General features: G+C 35.5%; 1 protein-coding gene across 3 annotated transcripts; it reads left to right on the top strand.

Annotated features, from left to right (window-relative positions):
- The first annotated feature begins 5,829 nt into the window (after positions 1-5,829).
- On the top strand, positions 5,830-9,471 carry LOC130992206 (pectin acetylesterase 7-like). Of its 3 annotated transcripts, XM_057916754.1 has the most exons (13): positions 5,830-6,160; positions 6,657-6,781; positions 6,966-7,048; positions 7,168-7,297; positions 7,520-7,599; positions 7,716-7,802; positions 7,907-8,031; positions 8,176-8,236; positions 8,375-8,428; positions 8,515-8,592; positions 8,718-8,799; positions 8,893-9,032; positions 9,299-9,471. In XM_057916754.1, exons 2-13 carry the CDS (start codon positions 6,658-6,660, stop codon positions 9,404-9,406), a joined length of 1,152 nt encoding a protein of 383 aa, XP_057772737.1. In that variant the 5' UTR covers positions 5,830-6,160; position 6,657; the 3' UTR covers positions 9,407-9,471. The 3 variants fall into 3 exon arrangements, with proteins under 3 accessions (XP_057772737.1, XP_057772739.1, XP_057772738.1); XM_057916756.1 differs by lacking the exon at positions 6,966-7,048 and having other exon boundaries at positions 5,925-6,160; positions 6,722-6,781; XM_057916755.1 differs by lacking the exon at positions 6,966-7,048 and having other exon boundaries at positions 5,925-6,160.
- Positions 9,472-20,371: the final 10,900 nt, after the last annotated feature.

Here is a 20,371-nt window from a genome sequence, read left to right as displayed (position 1 = left end):
GTATATACCGAACTAGTATACCGTATCGAATGAAATAAATTATACTATAATCAGTGATAAATTATACTCCCTCCATCCGCCAAGATTATGGCAATTTGCTTGGGCACGAGATTTAATAAAATTGGTGATGATTTTGATGTAGTGGAGAAAAGGTTCCACCACTTTATGAGATGAGTGGTTGAGATTGAATTTTGAGTGGTTTTTTTTATAAATAAAGAGTGTTAGTAAGGATAAAATATTAAAGAGGATGGTGGGACCATTGCCATAAAAGGAAAATGACATAATTTTGGCGGACGCCCGATATAGTAATTGTGACATAATCTTGGTTGACGGAGGGAGTATATATATATAAATCATATTATTAAAGAATTAATGACAATTTATAAAATATATATTTATTGGTAGTTTTGATAATTTAAACATAAAACAATATATCAATAATTTAATTAATTAAACATGCATGAATTTATTTAATTTAAATACATTAAAATATGTGTTAATAGTAAAAAACAATCTACTCCCTTTGTCCGTCAAATAACTTCCTAAGAGAGAGGGGCGTGGATTTTAAGACAAAGTTGTTGATTGTATTGAAAAAAATTATATTGAAAGTTGTGAAAATATGTTAGTATTGAGGGTGGTGAAAATGTAAAAATAAAATAAATTAGGTATTATTAGTGGTGAAATAATATCTCAAAATGAATTTTTTCTTTATTTAAAAAAAGTTATTTAGGGAATAATTCAAAAAGGAAAGATAATAATTTATTTGGGAATAAATGCAGTATTTCTTAAATTATACGTAAAAAATATCATATTTTGTAAATTTAAGCATTTTATTGTACCGTTAATCTCATCACAGCTAAAATAATTATTTATATATATCTATTGACACTTGTGTTGTGAACCGATTATTTTTCTAATAATTCATTTATTCAAGGAGGGCATCCTCAAATGATATACATAGGTTTCCACTCATAATATTAAATCGACTCATGACATTCTTATGTACCTTCACGATTTCACCTCAATACTAAGTTCTATATCCAATGCCATAATCGAGATTATGTTTTTTTTCTCTAGCTCCTCGTCACTTGCGAAATACGAATTTATTATTGAAAAAAAAAAAACTTCAAGAGAATGGAAATTAACTTTCTATAAGGGTCAAGCCTCGTTAAAATTTTAAGAGAGAAAATTTACTAGGAAAAAGCTTTGGATGAGAAAAAATACTATTCGTCAATTACAACCAAAAAGAAGAAGAAATAAAGCGCAAGAAACCAACACAATGTCAATAAAATCACGCACCAAAGGGGCTCGATTTTTAGGACCCAAACCCGAACGCATCGAGAATTTGTAGAAAAGCTCCTAATGCCATCCCTGCCTGATCTCCTTAATTAAACATCTCATCAGAACACAAATTCAGCATGAACACAGCAACCCCAAAAGAAAAACATAACAAGAACATAAACGGTTGATTATCTATCTCTCTTCTCCTTAAACACAAGTTACAGAACACAAAGTCACTTGCAAATGGTCACAAATTGCTATGAAAATGCAGCTTTTTCTCTATGCTTAGCTTTAACTGCTGCTTTAAAGTTATGAATATCCTGAAGCTTTTTCTGTTGGAACGACGGTATGGTTTCTGAAGCTGCGAATCGGTTCAAATTTGAATACTCCTCGTGAAAAATTAAATTTTTCAAAGAGTTCAATTCCGACGAAACAATATTTAATGATTTGTTTGAAAATATAAAATTCAATGTCGAAGGGCAGTTTCGTCCACTCAAAAATAGAAACGGTTGATTATCTATCTTTCCGCCCCTTCCCGCCGAGACGATAGAGTAACTGATTGTCTGATCACAATAATCACCACCTCTAAAATACCCAAAATATCCCTTCAAAAATCCACCATTGGAAGCTACTGCTTTCTCTCCTTGCAAAAAAAAGAAGAAGAAAGTCTCGGCACTTCTGCCAATGCCATCATGCCCATTTCTATTTCTAGCAAGTTCAATTTTCAGTATCTATCTTTTCTTTTTCTGAAGACAAAATCACATCAAACGCAATTAATTCTCCTAAGAAAAAGAGCTTTAATTTGGCTGGAAATGGCATTTTCTCCCTTTTTCTCTCCTCACCCATTTCTACATGCACTGTGCGGTTTCCTAATTCTCGAGAAATCAATCGTGGAATTGATTTCCTCACACAAGTGAGATCATTCAATCTCATCCCAATAAAATAAAGATTATGATCCGTCGTTTTTGGCCGAAAATTGAATTCTCACCTTTACTTTCTTCTTCCCCATTTCTGGGAACTTTTAACTTTTGTGATGAATGCATGGTATGGGTTTCTTAGTTGAAATCAATTGAAATTATCAAAAAAAAAAAAAAAAACATCTAAACATTTGATGTTCAGTACAGCCTCCGTCCCATAATAAGTATTCTAGTTTGTTCCGACATGGAAATTTAGGCCAGTATGATTAAATAGTATCAAAAAAAAAATGGTGAAGTCTATTTTTATTTTGTGAGATGAATAGAATTAAAATGAAGATGATTAAATGTAAAAAGTTAAAAGGTGGTGAAGCCCACATTCTTATTTTAAATCTGGGGCACTTATTATGGTACAACTCAAAAAGGAAACTATGACACTTGTTATGGGATGGAGGGAGTATTAAATATGGAAAAATTAAATAACTCGAATAAAATTATAGAATTAGTCGAACACATTATTTTAGGGTCAATTTTACGGGGCTTCTTAGATTATCTTCGGATCGATCTTATTGGATTGTCAAGCTATTCGAATTGGAATTTTATTGAAGTGAATTTTTTTTTATTCCTAACCATATCGATTTATTCGAATCAATCCACGAATTTCATAGGATTGATATACCCAACTTTAGCTTCATCTAAAATGATATAAGAATAATGACTCAACAAAACTGCTTGAATACTCAATTCGTAGCTTTTTAAATAATGAATACCTAACGTCTTAAATGGACTCATATATTACTGGCTTGACGATCGGATACAAGCTTATCTTTCCTACATGACCATTGAAAAGCCACGTAAGCAACAATATGACCTAAGCACGTGGTATTAAAAAAAAAGAATAAAACAAAAGGCTCAGGTGATTCCATAAGCAACAACATTTGAATTCTTTTATACTATGTTTTTGGTTTTTTTTTAAATTTTATTTATAACATCTTTGATTATTTTTTTATTTTTTTTTAAATTGTTGTATGTGGGAGTTCGAAGAACGGATTCAAGAATTAAATTAAAAATAACTGAAGTTTGATGAATGGATTCAAGATTACTTATGCTTTTATACACTCGAAAAACTCCTACCTCTCTCCTCGGTCGTATTACAAAAAATACATAATTAAATAAAGTTTGATGAATGGAATCGCATGATTGAATCATTAGATAAATTAACATGCATGGGAAGTCATCTCAAATCCTAATTAATTACCAACAAAATCAAAATGAAGCATGCTGTCAAAATTGGACTTCACTAATATGAAATAAATCAACATCCCCAAAATTCCTTTCTTGAGTTGAGGATATACTGATATGACTAATTTAAAAACAGTAGAGAAACTTGAGTTTTTCGATAATTGATGGGGAGGTGAGAAAATGATAGTAGTAATGATTATGAATTGTGTTGTTTAATTATTTATACGGAAAAATTCGTTCAAAAAAATAATATTTATAGAATAAAATAGTAAATTTATAATTGTTTATATTATTTTTAATATAAGTCTATAGTTATAGTGAACAAAATAAAAGTTATAAATGGATACTTAGTCCGGATTTTGTTTTTATTTGAAGTTGCATAGCCCAATTTCTTTTAATAGTTGGACCTGGGAATATTTTCAAACCCAAAGAAGGAAACCCATTTTTCCAATAACCTGATACCATTTCTAATTTCTTGGCTGAAGGCTCTTTTATAATCTAATTAAATTGAAAAATTAAATATAATAATTATTATATCTATTTTTTTGTTTTACCAAATATATAAAATTGATTATATGTAAAAATAAGTTTCTTTTTAATTCTTTTTATAATGAAATTAAATTTCAAATTTTATTATAGTTCCAACCACGCAACTTTACGAAGAAGTCTTCAAAAAACTTTCGTATAAAATAATACTTTATCCGTCCCTCAAATATCTTCCTCTCCTTCCATTTCAATCTGTCCCTAACCTACTTTTGGATACAATTTAACAATGTTTTTTTTGTGGCAACAATTTAACCAATTATTATCCTTACAATGTTCACTTTTTGTGGGATTCATTCTCCACTCATCAAATACACAATTAACTTTTATTAAAATTCGTGTCACCCTCGTTTAGAAAGATGTTTGAGAGATGGAGGGAGTATAAAGTATATCTCAACTGGGGATTCCTTGGGTTCCAATTCCGACGAGGCCCCTTTTTCTTTTCATCAATTTCATCCCTATTTGGAGAGATTGTATTTAAACCTTGAGAATCTATTGAGGGTATAGTAATAATTCACAAGACGGTTAAAGAGAGAACATAAAGATCAAAGTTGACATTCCAACATCTCACAGTCTCACTTCTTATACACTCTGAAGAGGAAAATGGTTACTATTTCATTTCAAAGTTTATCTGAATCTCACTTATATGCATTTGAATCTTTGACGTTGGATATGAAACTTAGGATGCTTCAGATTATAGATGAGGATGACAGTGAGTCAGTGACCAAAAGTCCAGCAACATATCAGAAGAGCATTTCAATTCATTGAACTTCTCCTATATTATTTTATACAAACTTTCATGCAGAAACAATTTAGAGTTTATACATATATTTCAGATTATTCTTAAAGGTAAATATTGATCAAATATACAATATTAGGGATTTAATTTTACTATGAAAGTTGTGGCTCTCGCAATTGGAATAATTATTTAAACAATGAATCCAACTAAGTCAACAACTGCTTATGGAAAGCAGTAAAGCAATGAAAAAATAAAGTGCACACAATGAAATAACTTTATACTGTAATTGATACTTTGCAGTTGTGAATTTATTAACAAAATTCGTTTTACAATGAATTACATGACCTATTTAACAAGGATCCTTCTTATTAAGTAGATTCGATCGATAAGAAAAAGAAATTCCTTCTAATTTTATTGTAGATGTTAGCAACAAGCTAGATTTAGTGAAGTTAATATATATCACTGACAAACAAACACAATCAAATAATACAACTTAATGGTCCTGTTCTTAATACTTATATTATGGCTCTGTGAATTGGCACCGGATGCAGTGACTTTCTCCTCTATTTATAGAGGTCTTGAGCTTGAAGAGTAAGGTTATATCGCTGAGAACGTGGGTGATGGTTAGTGTTTGATGTCAAAGTAAACTTGATGATCAAGCCCTTCAACCAGTTAGACTAATTCTTCCTATTTAATCTTCAGCCTATTTTCTACTGCTGTCAACAAATTATTCCCACAAAAATTATTGAATAAGACAAACATATTCAAAACAAAAATAGAGTTAAATAAACTATAAAACAAATTTATTTAAGAGCTATGAATTATAAGGTAAAATAAATTTATAGTATGATTTTTTTTTCCATATTTTAGATTAAATGAGTAGTTAATATTAAATTAATTTATAATTATTATAATGACATCCCAAAATATCTTACTTATAAATGCGAAAGGTAGTATTCCATGTTTTTAATTTTAATGATCACTAATGTTCCCTCAAAAAAAAATGATCACGAATCAATAATCATCCTCTTTATAAAGATGGCAGGCTAGAGTAAGAATCCCAATACCCTATCTCCCAACTCATCATAAAAATGCAAAAAAAAAAAAAAAAAAAAAACACAGTTCGCTCGGTGACGTGGCGTGACCTAAATCAATCAAATCACCAAAGATATTATCTCACTTTTTCTATATTTTTTTTTTGAAGGGGAATCTCCAAAGATAACTAACAAAGAAATATCAGCTCGTTTTTGCGCGCAAATGCCATTCTCCTCTTTATTCTCCCAATTCTAGCAAGTTTAGCGTTCACACTCCATGAATGATATGAAATGTTATAGCAACATAGCTACTGTCTCTCTCTAATCTCTGTAATCTCTAATCTCCCATTCTTCGTTGCTTCAATCTCTCTGTATTTTAATTCGCTCCCATTCTGCCACTGAATCAGGTACCTTTGGGTTTTATGTAGTATTTTTGAATTCATATCAGCAGCATTTCTACATACCCCACATTGTTTCAATTATGAATCTAGTATTTAGTTTATCGCCAAATTTGGTGTTTAATCTTTCTAGATTATTTCTTCAATTACTCGCTAGTCTTTGGGAACTTTGATGTGTATGTGCCAGAGAGAGACGGAGAGAATAATTGGCTTAATTAACTTATGATTTATCATTTAAACAATTTGATTTACTGTGTTAAGTTCAGATCTTCATCCTATTAATTACTAATGGTAGTTTCATATCGATGATGATTGGTGCATTATAATTTCTGCACTAATTAATTCTCTGTCCCGGCCTTAGTCGAATCAACATTTTCAATATGTACTTAAACCAACTTCAATTTTTAATTGATAGTAGTGTATCATTTTGCAATTGATTTTTAACTCGACGCTTTAATTTGTTGAAAACTAATTTTATTTATTACTATAATTTGTTTATGTAAAGAATGGGGAAATGCTACATTGCTGGTCTACTGATTTGCGCTCTTGTTGTGATGAATGTTGCTCAAGTCCATGGCGATACCAACGTCACTATCACTTTTCTCGACAGTGCCATATCTAAAGGAGCAGGTTTATCTTTATTTTATTTGATAAATATAGATCAAATTAGCACAACATAATCCAAGTTTGTCTCATGTGTACTGCTGTCGTAATGACAATATTAAAAGTGATGTGAGGGTTATAAAATCGATAATAATTTGTTGTAATTATATATTGACATAATAACTAATTAAGTATATTGTTTTTGGCATAGTTTGTCTAGATGGAAGTGCGCCGGCTTACTCTTACGTTGAGGGATTTGGAAACGGATCTCATAGTTGGATAGTTTATTTGGTGGTAGACTCTGCGGCTAAATAATTTGTTATGCTCTCTATTTTCTTTGTTTTTGGTTTATGTTTTCCATTTGTATTCCACTGAAATTAATGGTTTTTCATGTTTTTTTAAATATATTTTAGGGTGGTGGATGGTGTAGCCAAATATCCGAGTGTCGAGACAGATCAAGTTCGAGGTTGGGGAGTAGTCATTTGATGGGTTCTCAAACCACATTCTCAGGGATATTGGATTCAAATTGCACATTTAATCCCGGTAACATTTTTATACATATACATGTGTGTGTGCAGTGACGGATGTAGAAATATTTACCCAAGAACTTTTAAATTCGAAATTTATGGCGAAAGATAATACTCTGAGGTAAACTAAAATTTGGGGGGGGGGGGGGGGGTGAAGAACCTTAGCTTGAGATCTATCAGATTATTCACCTTCATTGAATAGTGGATGCTGATTAGACTTTGTTTTTTTTTTCCTTAGATTTCTGCAATTGGCATAAGGTTTTCATTTATTACTGTGATGGTTCCTCATTTATGTCGAATATTGAACAAATTGATCCGGTAAGTCTTCAGCCGTGTATTCTTTCTCTTTAGAGAGGGTAATCTTAACAAACTTTTTAGTTTATTTTATGTTTAGCTAGATAATATTTTAATTTGATTAATTGCTACCATTTCAGAAGATAAACCTCACTTTTAGGGGTGCAAGAATCTTTAACGTTATGATGGACGAAATGCTTGCTAAAGGAATGAGAAATGCCCAGAATGTATGATTTTTCGTGAATATTTAGTTCGATTTTATTAATGCAATATATATATGTATATAATTCTTTGACTTAGCTATGATATAATGATACTTTATTGTTCACAGGCTATACTAACGGGGACCTCAGCTGGTGGACTAGCAACGATCTTACATTGTGATAAGTTTCGAAAACTGTTTTCCGATGCCATTCGAGTCAAGTGTATTTCTGATTCCGGCTTTTTCATGCATGGGTAAGATCAATAAAGTAATCTAAAACAAGCTTTATTGCATAAAAATATTTAATAGTACTATATGTTTTTCAGAAGATATTTAAATATGTTTTAATTTTATATACACTAACAAATGTATTATTTGATCCATTTTATTGTTGACAGAGAGGGTCACCATGGATACGAGAACAGGGAAAACTTTTTTGCTAATGTGATTAAAACACATGTATGAATCTTCTAAACTTCTCTATTTTGCATTTTCAAACCCTCTAAATTCCTTTGCCAATAATTTATACTTAATATTTCTTCTAAAGAAAACAAAAATTTAAACAGTTTTTTTTTTTCTTTTTCAAATGGCTTGCAGAAATTGGCCAATTCTTTGTCTCCGGCATGCACATCAAAGAGGAATTCGAGTTTGGTGAGGAATTGTTCATCTATTATCATAAATTATCTAATTTTGTTACAGTTATTTCGAGATGCTAATATAACCATATTTTTTGTTAGTGCTTTTTCCCTGAATATTTGGTTGAGGATATCCAGACGCCACTCTTTATGCTAGAATCAGCTTTTGATCGATTTCAGGTAACGTCAAGCTTCTGTGTAAATATATACCAAGAATGAGAAGTATAAATAAATTAATTAGTTACTTTTATATATATACTTACTTTTCAATTACATATATTTACATAATTAATTTTTTTCCGCAGCTAACATCACTCGTATTAGGCATCACAAATTGCACTACTTACTTAACGAGATGCAATTCCACTGAATTAGGAATTATGAGAGGTACACTATTTCAGTAGTATTTCCTAATAATCTTAATTCAATTTTTGAATCAATTCACAACTAAATGTATTTTTTTTGTGTGTGTAATTTCAGATTTTCGATCGACATTCATAAAGACATTAGAGCAACGAGTCCATAACTCTTCGAATAGAGGAATGTTTGTTCATTCTTGCTATCTTCACGACCATGTCCTCAAATCAGATGAATGGACATGTCTCGCAATTGCAAATAGAGTAAGATTTTATTTTTATTTTTCTAATATAATTTCTTAATTTGGTTTCTTTATACTGATATTAGTTATTTTCTCTTCATAGGTGTTTATGAAAAAAGTTTTGTTTAGTGGTTTTTAGTCTTTGTGTTTAAATATTTTCTATATATTTTAAATCAAAATTTTGGAGTTTTCTAGACAAACAATTTATAATTTTCCTTGTAAAATATTTGCAAACATATGCTTTAATTTAGAGGTAAGCTTTACTTATTTGGTGTATGCAATTTGCAGACAATGAGACAAGCGGTTGCGGATTGGTATTTTGATCGAAGTTCTTTTCGAGAAATAGATACTAAAAATGATTCGCCAAGAAACTGTACAAATAAATTTTGCCAGTAGTTGATAAACTGTTTAAATGCAATTAGTTAATATAATAGTTTTAAATATTTGTTATTTTCTAGTTATTTATACTGTTGTATTTTATTAAAATTTAAATTAGGTCCGCGGGAATAAAATAGATGAGTCGATCACGACATGAATATGAACCTCTCTTTTAACTCTGATGGCATCCTTTGTCCCACGATTCATTTCGTACAAAGTGGACTAAAAGTACAAGAAAATAAGGTTAGATTGAGCCCTGAAATATGTCTAATTAGCCATTTAATCAAGTTTAACTCGATTTCGGCGCAGCCCACTAAGGGAAAAGGAAATCACCATTCAATATTTTGTGGATAAAAGAAATTTGATTTCAATACATATCCTGATATCATGTTAAGGGCTCATATAATATGGACGATAAGAATATATACATTGACATTTTAATATATACTGTATTTTTTTACTTTAAAACACGAGGCGCTTAGAGCATTCATAGTGGGGGTGACCTGATAGCTGATCTGATAAAGGGAGAACCACATTGGGTCAAGGAGGCTGCAGTAGGATGACATGATAGCTGACCTGATTTTTTTAGTTTTGATTTTTGTATTTTTCATTTAATTTTAATTGCACACATTTAATTAACACAATTTACCTAAAATTAAACTTCATTAATGTTAAAAATCCTAAAAATTACATTAAAAAAAACCTAAAGACATAATTAAAAATTACTTAATTAAAACTTAAAAACATAATTAAAAATTACATAATTAAGAGAGTGAAAATTTAAAATGCCCTATTCCTTAAGTTATATGTGAAAAATGTCATCTTTTATAAACATAAGCATTCTATGCCTATTCTTTAAATATCATTTGATTTGATGAGTTTGCTTGATTTTCTATGAAAGTCTTACACATTTGACTGATTTGACAATCATCAGTCATAAAAGTTAACAATTTGACAGTTATCAATCAAGAGTACATATGATCGGTGGGTGGCTAGATCATGCGTCCGGCCGAACAGACACATAATTTCATCGAACGGACACATAATCTGAGCCTCATCGGCGATATAATGCCACATTATGTTTTACTAATACGGTAATACCATTAATAAGAGGATAGCGTTCAAAATTTCGTATAAGATTCTTTGTTGTTGACATTATCTTTAATAATTGTTGATTTTAACTTTAGTGCACACTTATTTTGAAAGTTTGTGAATAAAAGGGATTTGTTTATGCAAACTTGCGTTTATCTAAGTGTCGAATCAAAATCAATCTGCAGCCAACCACCGCAAAAAACGCTATTTTGGGGTGCTGTAAAAGTCGCTAAAATAATCGCCGCGCCAATAAACATTCAAAGCTAAACGTGATTTGAATGCGCCAGCAATAAAGCTTTGACACATGATCTGTTGTGGGCCCATCACTTTAACGTTTTCATTTTCTCAATAATTCACTTAATATGTAATTAACGGACAAACGATAATCGATATATCACTATTAACTACAACAAATTATTAAAAAAAAAAACTACAAAAATATTATTCAATAGTGATATAATTAGATATCAAGAAATACTACTTTTTAAATTTAAATACTATGTATACTAGTAGTATTTTTGAATCATCAAAATGCCTGCTAAGAAGCATATATTTCATCTGTCTCTGAAAAACAAGCGACAATTTGATTGATACAGATTACAAAAAATATTAGATAAGTGTATTGTGAGTGAAAAAAAGAATCCCACTTTATATAATGTTATTCTATTTTAACAAAAGATAATGGTGAATCGCGATGGCTCTTTTGTGAATAAGTATAAAAAATAAGGATAAAAAATAAAGAAATTATAATAACATATAATTCAAAAATGAAAATTACATATCTTTAAAAGAAGACCCAAAAAAAGGGTAAATTTGGTATAAAATCATAATAAATTTTCAAATTTTGGTTTTTCCCACAATCTTTCATTTTTGTTTCAAAATTCATAATAAATCTTTTTTTTTTTTGGAATTTCCCACAATGACAGATTCCAATCAAAATTTAAATGACGTGGAAATATAATGTAATTATATAGAAATTATGTGACATGACAATCTAATTGTCTCCTGCGTTTTAACGGTGCTTGATCCTGTTAGAGCTGCGCTTGGGGCAGCCGTTAAAACGTGGGGGCATTTTGGTTCAAATTTGAAACGTTGAGGTGGTAAACAGTGTCAACTCTGATGTTAGGGCACACTATGGGAAATTCCAAAAATGAGATTTATCATGTATTTTGAAACAAGAATGAAAATTTGTGGGAAAAACCAAAATTTGAAAATTTATTATGGTTTTAAACCAAATTTACCCCAAAAAAAAAATGAAATTTGCATAATTTTCAGAGATGGAAGGAACATGATATCTTACGCATGCGTCGAATGTCTAGATTAGGGATGGCAGTGGATCTTGGACCCGGTCCAGATTTTACGGATCTGGATCTCAATTTTTTGGACCCGACGGATCTGGATCTGGATCTGGATCTCAGTTTTGAAAACGGATCTGGATCTGGATCTTGAAATTTTAGATCCGGATCCGGCCCAGATCCGACCCGTGGATCCGTTTTATTTTATATATGTTTTTTATATTTTATATTTAGTTTACTAATAATATTAACTAAATTAAAAATAATAAATAAATTATATTTAAAAGAATAAAACTAAAAGTAATTAGATAAAAGTATTTTGTGTTATATTTTTCATGATGGAAATGAGATGTTGTTGATTTTGTGAAATTTTTTTAATTTAATTTAAAAATAGTAGATCCATGGATCTGGACCCGTGGACCCGCGGATCTGACGGATCTGGATCTGGATCCAAAATTTTCAGATCCACGGATCTGGATCTGGATCTAGTATATGAAAACGGATCTGAATCTGGTATTGGCCAGACCCGGTCCAGATCCGGCCTGTTGCCATCCCTAGTCTAGATGATATCATCTAGCTAGCTATATATTTACTAATAGCGTACAATAGTAGTGCAATATGAAAATATTTTACCACAATTTTTTATTAACACACTAAAACACATGATTGTCCTCCTCGGGCACCTCGTGGTAAAATCAGTACTCCATCGTCTCATTTTCTTTTTTAGCCAATTATTCTTGTATCATTTTCATAAAGTATAATAATTAATTCCTAATAAAAAAATGTGAATTCTATTACTTTAAATTAATTTTTATATATATTTTAATTTTTTTACCGAAAGAATGAGACGAATGAAATATTTTTAAAGCCAAATGTTTAAATTCAATCTCACTGACGCTTATAAATTTGCATTTGTTACACTTAATTTTCTAAATATGATTATATGCATTTTATATAATTTACAAATTATTGCATACTAGCGCGAATTCACCCAATACACGTTAAAAATATTGATTGCAAACTTTCATGAAGTATGAAATTAAAAAACACAATCACAACCAGGGCCGACCCTTCTATATGACGAGTGGGGCAAAGGCTAAGGCCCCAAAGTCGTGGGGCCCCAATTTTTAAAAATAAATTCACTAGTTACAATATATATATTATTAATCATAAAAAAAATATTATATATTGATCTCGAACTGATTATAAAAAAAGAATTTAACTGTATTGTGCCCGCCTCTTATGTTTTGTTCTTTCATCTCATACTTTATTATTTTTCGTGTTTTGTTGCTTTCTTGTTTCTAAGTGATTGCAATTTAAAAAATATTAAATAATTTAAAATATTATCCATTAAAATAAGATATTAAAGAAATTTGATCTTGAAGTAACAAAATTTTTCAAAATCTTACTCCCTTTGTCCCACGAAGCACGACACAGTTTTCTTTTTGGTCTGTTCCACGAAGCATGACACGTTACCATTTATTCATATTTTCACTTTTTCACCTACCACACTTAACACACAAAATATCAATTTCTTAATTCTCGTGTCGAAAAAAGTGTGTCATGCTTCATGGGACAGATGGAGTATTTTTTACCGGTCCTTTTTTTTGTTGTACCTGAGGCTCTCGAAATATGAGGACCGGCATCTAACACCATCGATGAAGAAAGGGTAAAAAAAGGAAAGAAAAAACAGGAAAATATGAAATTCGAATTTGGAATACTATGATGCCGTTAAATCCAGCTGCAACAGCATGGCATCATATTATCATGGGGAGTATTTTATCTGCCGAAAGCAAGATTGTATTACAAATTCACACGTGGCAAGATATTAGGAATTGGTGATGGGGATGGTGGGGCCCAACCAGCGAAATTGCTTAGATTTGTGGACCACACCAGCAAGTCTTCCGTTAACGTCAATGATGCATGTAGTCACGTTCAATGTTGAAACGGTCACGATTCTCGGGCTGCGCCACCTTTCAATTATGCACCTAAATTGTTAATTATGAGATTTTACCTCCCAAATTCATTTTTTCTTCAAATAAAACGGATATTACAAAAGTCTTTTTTTTTTTTGATAAGGAAAGTAAATATTATAGAACGAAAAGGCACCAGTAGTACCAAGAAGATTACAAAATCATCGGTGATTCCTCATTCGACATCCACCTATGAATCCCAACTCCATCATTAACAAAACCAAAAATTCTACCCCAACTCCACACTCTAGCTTTGATTTCTCCAAACAAGTTTGCACTCTCCCATATTTTGTTCTCAAATCTACTCTCATTACGCATTTTCCAAATAAGCCAAGTAGTACAACACCAAAGAGCCATCAAGAGCTTCTTATTTCTTTTCCGGCCACTCAAACTAGTAAAGAACTGAAAGTGCGAGGACACGTCATATGGCTGCACCATGCTAACTCCGAGCCATTGAAAGATTGCTTCCCATACCTTTGAGGTCTTTGGACAGTGGATCAACAAGTGATTCGTGGATTCCTGCCGATGAAAACAGGCATTACATCCCACCTCGACTTCACACAACATCACATTTCTTCTCGAGAGATTGTCACACGTCGGAATTCTGTTCTTCAAAATTCTCCATGCGGTAAGCTTGACTTTGTTTGGAATAGGGATCTTCCACACCTTCGTACTCATATCAGTTTCCTCCACCGCCTCCGTAGTCTCTTTTGCTTGATCTTTAATAGCTTCATAAGCGGACTTGGTTGTAAAGCCTCTCCCGATGTCGCCACTCCATGTCCATCCGTCCTTGTTACCTGCACACAGGTTAGTACCAGAAACAAGGCTAAGCAACTCCGAAACTCCTTCCCTCTCTCTCTCAAATAACTCTCTTCTCCACCTTAAATCCCAACACCATCCAGTATCAGTCCATTCCCCAACTTCACAGATTGCAGCTTCTTTATTAGCACTCAACTGAAAAAGTCTAGGAAAAGTAAACTTCAACGGCTTTTGTCCAACCCACCACTGACTCCAGAATTTAAATGTCTTCCCATCCCCCACCTTTGGCTTCAAATTTTGAACAAACCAAAAATTGCTCGGCCCTCCCGCCGCAGAAACGATCTTCGGCCACCACCCATCTCTAAATCTACCTTTCCCCGCGTTTTCCAGACCTGTCTCTCCCCACTCAACCTCACCATAAATGGACCTAACAATTTTAGCCCAAAGCATGTCCCTTCCAGTAAGGTACCGCCACAACCATTTAACGACAAGTGCCTGATTAAACCACTCAATATTTTTAAGCCCCAAGCCTCCTTCATCTTTTGAAGCACAAAGCACCTTCCATTTCACCCAAGCAATCGCACTTTTACTAGAACCCCCTCCCCACAGAAAATTACCAAGTAAAGCATTTAGGGAACTCACAATTGATTTTGGTAAACAGGTAAAAGAGAGCTGGTAAATCGGTATAGATTGAAGCACAGCCTTCACCAAGGTAACTCGGCCCGCGAGAGAGAACTTCCCATTTTTCCACGAATCGATTTTCTTTCTCACCTTCTCAACCAAGTATTTCCAATCAGCAACCTTTTTGCCCTTGCTACCCACTTTAATACCGAGGTAATTGAAAGGTAAGGAGCCTACATCACAACCCAAAACAGCCGCCATCCTCTCTATCTTATCCTCCTCGACCCCAACTCCAAAGAGACAACATTTTTTGAAATTCACAGCAAGCCCTGACAGTAGCTGGAACACTCTGAGAATCCTTTTAACTGCCACTGCATTTCTTTCATCATCCTCCATCAAGAAGACCGTGTCATCAGCGTATTGGAGGTGCGGAATTGAAATGCAATCATTTCCTACCTTTACCGGCTTAATCAGCTCCTTCTCAACAGCTCTCGTGATCAAAGAGTGGAGCCCCTCCGCTGCAATAAGAAAGAGAAATGGGGAAAGCGGATCTCCCTGCCGTAATCCTCTTTCTAAACACACCTCACCAGATGGAGATCCATTCACCAAAATATTCGTCGTCGCCGAAGAGATACAACCTCGGATCCATTTCCTCCATAATGGTTCAAAATCCATTCTTTCAAGCATTAAATCCAAGAAATCCCACTCGACGGAGTCATATGCTTTCGCGAAATCCACCTTGAAGATAATCCTCCCTTTTCTCTTCTTAGTAGCCTCCGCGATTGCTTCATTTAGAACCACGACCCCATCAAGGATGTAACGGCCGCCAATGAAGGCACTCTGATTATCCGAAATAACTGAATCCATGACCTGTTTCATCCTATTCGCCAAAACCTTCGCAATGACTTTATAGAGGCTACAAATAAGTGAAATAGGCCTAAACTCCTCAAGTGAGCAAGCTCCTTCTTTTTTAGGAATGAGAACGATGTATGAAGAGTTACATCCCCGAGGGATTTTGCCATTGGAGTGAAATTCAGTCATTACCTTTAAAAAATCTTTCTTGATAATCTCCCATGACGCTTTCCAGAACTTGAGGTTAAAGCCATCCGGTCCCGGGCTCTTGTCACCGTCACAGCTCCAAATGGCCTCTTTAATTTCTGATTCTGAAAAAGTTTTGATCAGCTCCGCATTATTCGCTGCAGAAACTCTCCGAGCAGTGAAATCTCCCGGTATCATAGGAAGGACGCGCGGCGTCTTCTTGAAGTGATTCTCGAAGAACGTTTTGACTTTCTCCTTAATGGTCTTTGGATCCTCGATCCAGCAGCCCCCAACATCAAGCCCTGCAATTTCATTCTTCTTTCTTCTCCCAACAATTGCTTTGTGATAAAAACTAGTATTCAGATCGCCCTCCTTGACCCATTTGACTTTCGCCTTTTGTTGGAGAAGACTACATTTTTCTTTGGATTTAAGGAAAATCTTTGCTCGTAATTCATTTCTCCTGATTGTCTCACTCTCCTCAAGACCAAAGGTGTCATCAAAAATGTCCAGCTCCTGAAGTTCATCCTTAAGATCTGTCAATCCGTGGTCAATGTTGCCATAAATCCTCAGATTCCACTCTTTCAACGCACTCTTCACCAATTTCAATTTCTCTTTGAACACAAAGCAGCTCCATCCTTCAATCTTAGCTTCATCCCAAGATTTCCTTACCAACGCGCAAAAATCTGGGTGGGAGAGCCAAGAATTGAGGAACCTAAAAGGTTTGGGTCCCCAGTTCTTGGTTTTTGTAGTCAGGAAGATCGGACAATGATCCGACACTGATCTCTGAAGCCCCCTTCCGACTGTGTCCGGCCATTCCTGCATCCATTTCTCATTGACCATAAATCTGTCTAGTTTGCTCTTACATCCTCCACCAGGTTGATACCACGTAAACTTTCTCCCCTGTGTTCTGATTTCCAGCAGATTACTTTGCCGAATAAAAGCGTCAAAAGACCTTGCATCTGCTTGATTAAAGACAGCACCTTTCCCCACCCTTTCTCCCGGATCACGCACTGCGTTGAAGTCGCCAAGAAAACACAGGCAAGAGTCTTTGTTTTGAAGAGCAATGAGCTGTAATGTATCCCACAAAGATTCCTTTTCGGTGGTTCCCATGGGCGCATACACATTAACAAAACAACAATGCAAGCCTCCTTGTAGCCAAATCCCATTAACAATAACAGCCCCCGTCACGTTCCATTTACTAGTTGCCACAAACTTATCCTTGCTCCAGACCGATAGTATTCCACCCGATCTGCCTTCTGACTCCCTCACAGCCCAATCAAAATTACTCCTCCCCCACCACTTATCACACATTGAGGAACAGAAAATTTCCATTTTGGTTTCCTGAATAAAACAAAAATCTAAAGCATTTTTCCTAACCAATTCTCCGATATCACTCTGTTTAATGAAACTCCCCAAGCCTCTAATGTTGTAAGATAAAATATTCATTAAAAACCTGTTTCAATATCACCCACGACCTTCGGATGTCCTGCCTTTGCTCTTTGCTCCTTCAATTGCTCGATCATGACCGCGTCTTGGTGATTGCTCGACAAACCCAACTTCTTGGCAAAGAGCCATGTTCTTGTATCTTCATCTCTCTCCGAATTCTCCCAATCCGCCTCAGTAGATTGCGAGCCACTTCCATTCTTGCCCATCTCACCCTCTGATTCAATATCAGCAATGAAATTGCCCCAAACTTGATGCTGATTTTCGGTTACTTTTGATTTCTGAGTTTTCTTCCTCGAAACTCCTCCTCGTCTATTCGCCGTTCCTTTCTTAGAAACAACCCCCGCAGTGAGAGAATCTGGTACCCTCGAGGGATCGCACTCCTCCCCCTCAAGTTCATTTTGAAATTCCTTCTCTTTCTCGTTTCTACTCCCTTCATTGATCTCTCTACCTCTAGTCTCTGGCTCATTTGAAGGCGATTTATCAGTCCCTTCGGAGGAAACCCGCTGGACTTGGCTTCCTTTATCTGTGTCAGAGTAATGTGAGAACGGGCCATTAGTTTCCACAACCTTCCTCTCGAGTTCCGAGACGACGTTTTTTTGAGTAACCGAATCGTTTCCTTCACCGTCCTCTGTTTCCGACTCGACGATGAAAGCCTTCGCCGGAGACTGTGAGATATCTTGTAAAGAACATTCTGAGTCAGCATCTTCGTCCAAAGACCACACCTCCTCCTCCGGGGAAACGAAATTATAGGGCATTTCTTCCACCCGGATTTGGAACGAAGCACCGTCGATTTTACATTTCAGTATGTTTCCGATGGAGTTAAACCCAGTAGACATCTGTATAAAAGCCACGTCCAGCCTCTCTTTCGTTCTTGTTTTTTCTTCAATTTTCAGAAGCAACCCGAACCTCGCGCTTGCCGTACTGAAGAAACGGGAATTCCAAACATGTAGCGGGACTCCGGTCCATTTAGTCCAGACAACTCTTTGATAGTTGATATCAACAGATTTCCAAGGCCTCCACCACTGTAACCAGAAGTCTCTCCATTCGTTGAGCTTATTGAGATTTTCCTCGGTCGTCTGCTCGTTGCTGCTTTGGATTAGGACCATGTTGCCACCGAGGGAGTTCAGCTTAAAACAACCTGCGCATTCACTATTTATTTCCTCTCGAACTTCCTCCCAGAGAAACTCAGATTTAATGTAACCTGTAAAAGCCCCATTAAGCCAAACCAAGTCTTCTTCCGTCGTCTGGAACTGTAATGTTTCATCATCAAGTTCTTTATCATCTTTAGCACCTGTAAGAGCTTCCTTAAAGGAGACACCTGCGTGCCTATTATACACCTTCATGTTGCATGGCTGTATCTGTTCCAACTTCTTTTCTTTGACGCTATTCTGCTCATTCCGTCTCTTCTCATCAACCCTTTCGAATTTAGGTTTATAATCCCTTTGGAATTTAGGCTTATAAACTCTAACCTTATAACTGCCAATCCAAAGTTTGTTCAGGTCCACCAGTAAAGTCTCAGACCTCTCCACCCTTTCAAATCGAACAAAGCCGAACGGTCTTCCCCAAAGATCTCTCTTCCTTGGGCAGTATACATCCACCGTCTTCGCAACCGTCTCAAACTTACGTCTGAGAAAATCAACGCTGCAATCCTCTGGGATGTTGTTAAAGAAAAAGGTTGTAGTGTCATCGCGTTCATTCGAACTCCAATCTCTCCTCCCATTCAAACTGCTCCGATTCCAGCTTCTTGCCTGTTTTCTCTCGACATGTTTTGGACCAATCCCTCTTCTTCTCACCACTCTCCACTCTCTCTCGGTCTCTCTAGGCTCCATTGTAGAAAATCACCTGTTTTATGAAGTAATCATCTACAACGAACAATACAACAATCTAACCAAACAACTGTAAGATAAGCTCTGTCCTTAAACTTTGCTAATTTCAGTTCAAGTCTTGTCCATTCGTTTCACCATGGCACATTCAATTCATTACAGTTATCCTACAATACATTCAACCCCAACAACAACCCATCTGCTTGAAAACCTTCAAGGTAATTTGCTGTCTCAAGTACTAAATTCACTGTCTCAAGTACTAAATTCAGTTCGCATCCATATCAAACTGCACATCACCCGAGATAAAGTAGAACTTAGCTTTTGAATAGAAAGGGATGACTTGCGAATCTGGACGCTGATCTTTCAAAAAGAGTCGGAAGGCCAAGCTGGATGCGTTCTCGCCGGACTTGAGGGCTGCGTTGTGGCCTGGAGGCGTGGTCTCGCCGGAGTGAATAGTCTCGCTGGTCTGGAGTCGAAGATAGCTACCGCAGATTTCGCCGGAGCAAGGTGTCGCCGATCTGGAGTCGAAGGCAGACTACTTCTGGGTGGCGGATCTGTGGGCGGATCTGGCGAGGTGGCTTGCGCAGCTAATGACTCCACCGGACAGCGCCGCGAATCGCGCCTGGGCTTGGATAGCAGCGCGGTTCCGAGGGCAGATCGGCGCCTGGGCGACGGGTTTAGTGAGGGGAACGGCGGCGGCGGGCCTGGGCGACGGCGAGTCAAGGCTTGGCGCTTGGGCGACGGCGAGGAACAGCCGATCCTGGGCGATGGCGTCGCGGGTCAGTTCGGCTGGGAGGACCTGGGCGTGGAGGGGCCCTGTCGCTGGTGGGTGATGCGCCGATGTCGAGGCAGAGGCTTAGGCCTGGGCTGCGGCGAGGCAGAGGCTTAGGCCTGGGCGGCGGCGAGGCTTGATGCAGAAGGCGCGGCGCCGGCGGG

Source organism: Salvia miltiorrhiza, chromosome 7 (genome assembly GCF_028751815.1).
Source record: "Salvia miltiorrhiza cultivar Shanhuang (shh) chromosome 7, IMPLAD_Smil_shh, whole genome shotgun sequence".
Classification (NCBI taxonomy): domain Eukaryota; kingdom Viridiplantae; phylum Streptophyta; class Magnoliopsida; order Lamiales; family Lamiaceae; genus Salvia; species Salvia miltiorrhiza.
This window is presented reverse-complemented; position numbering and strand designations above follow the sequence as displayed.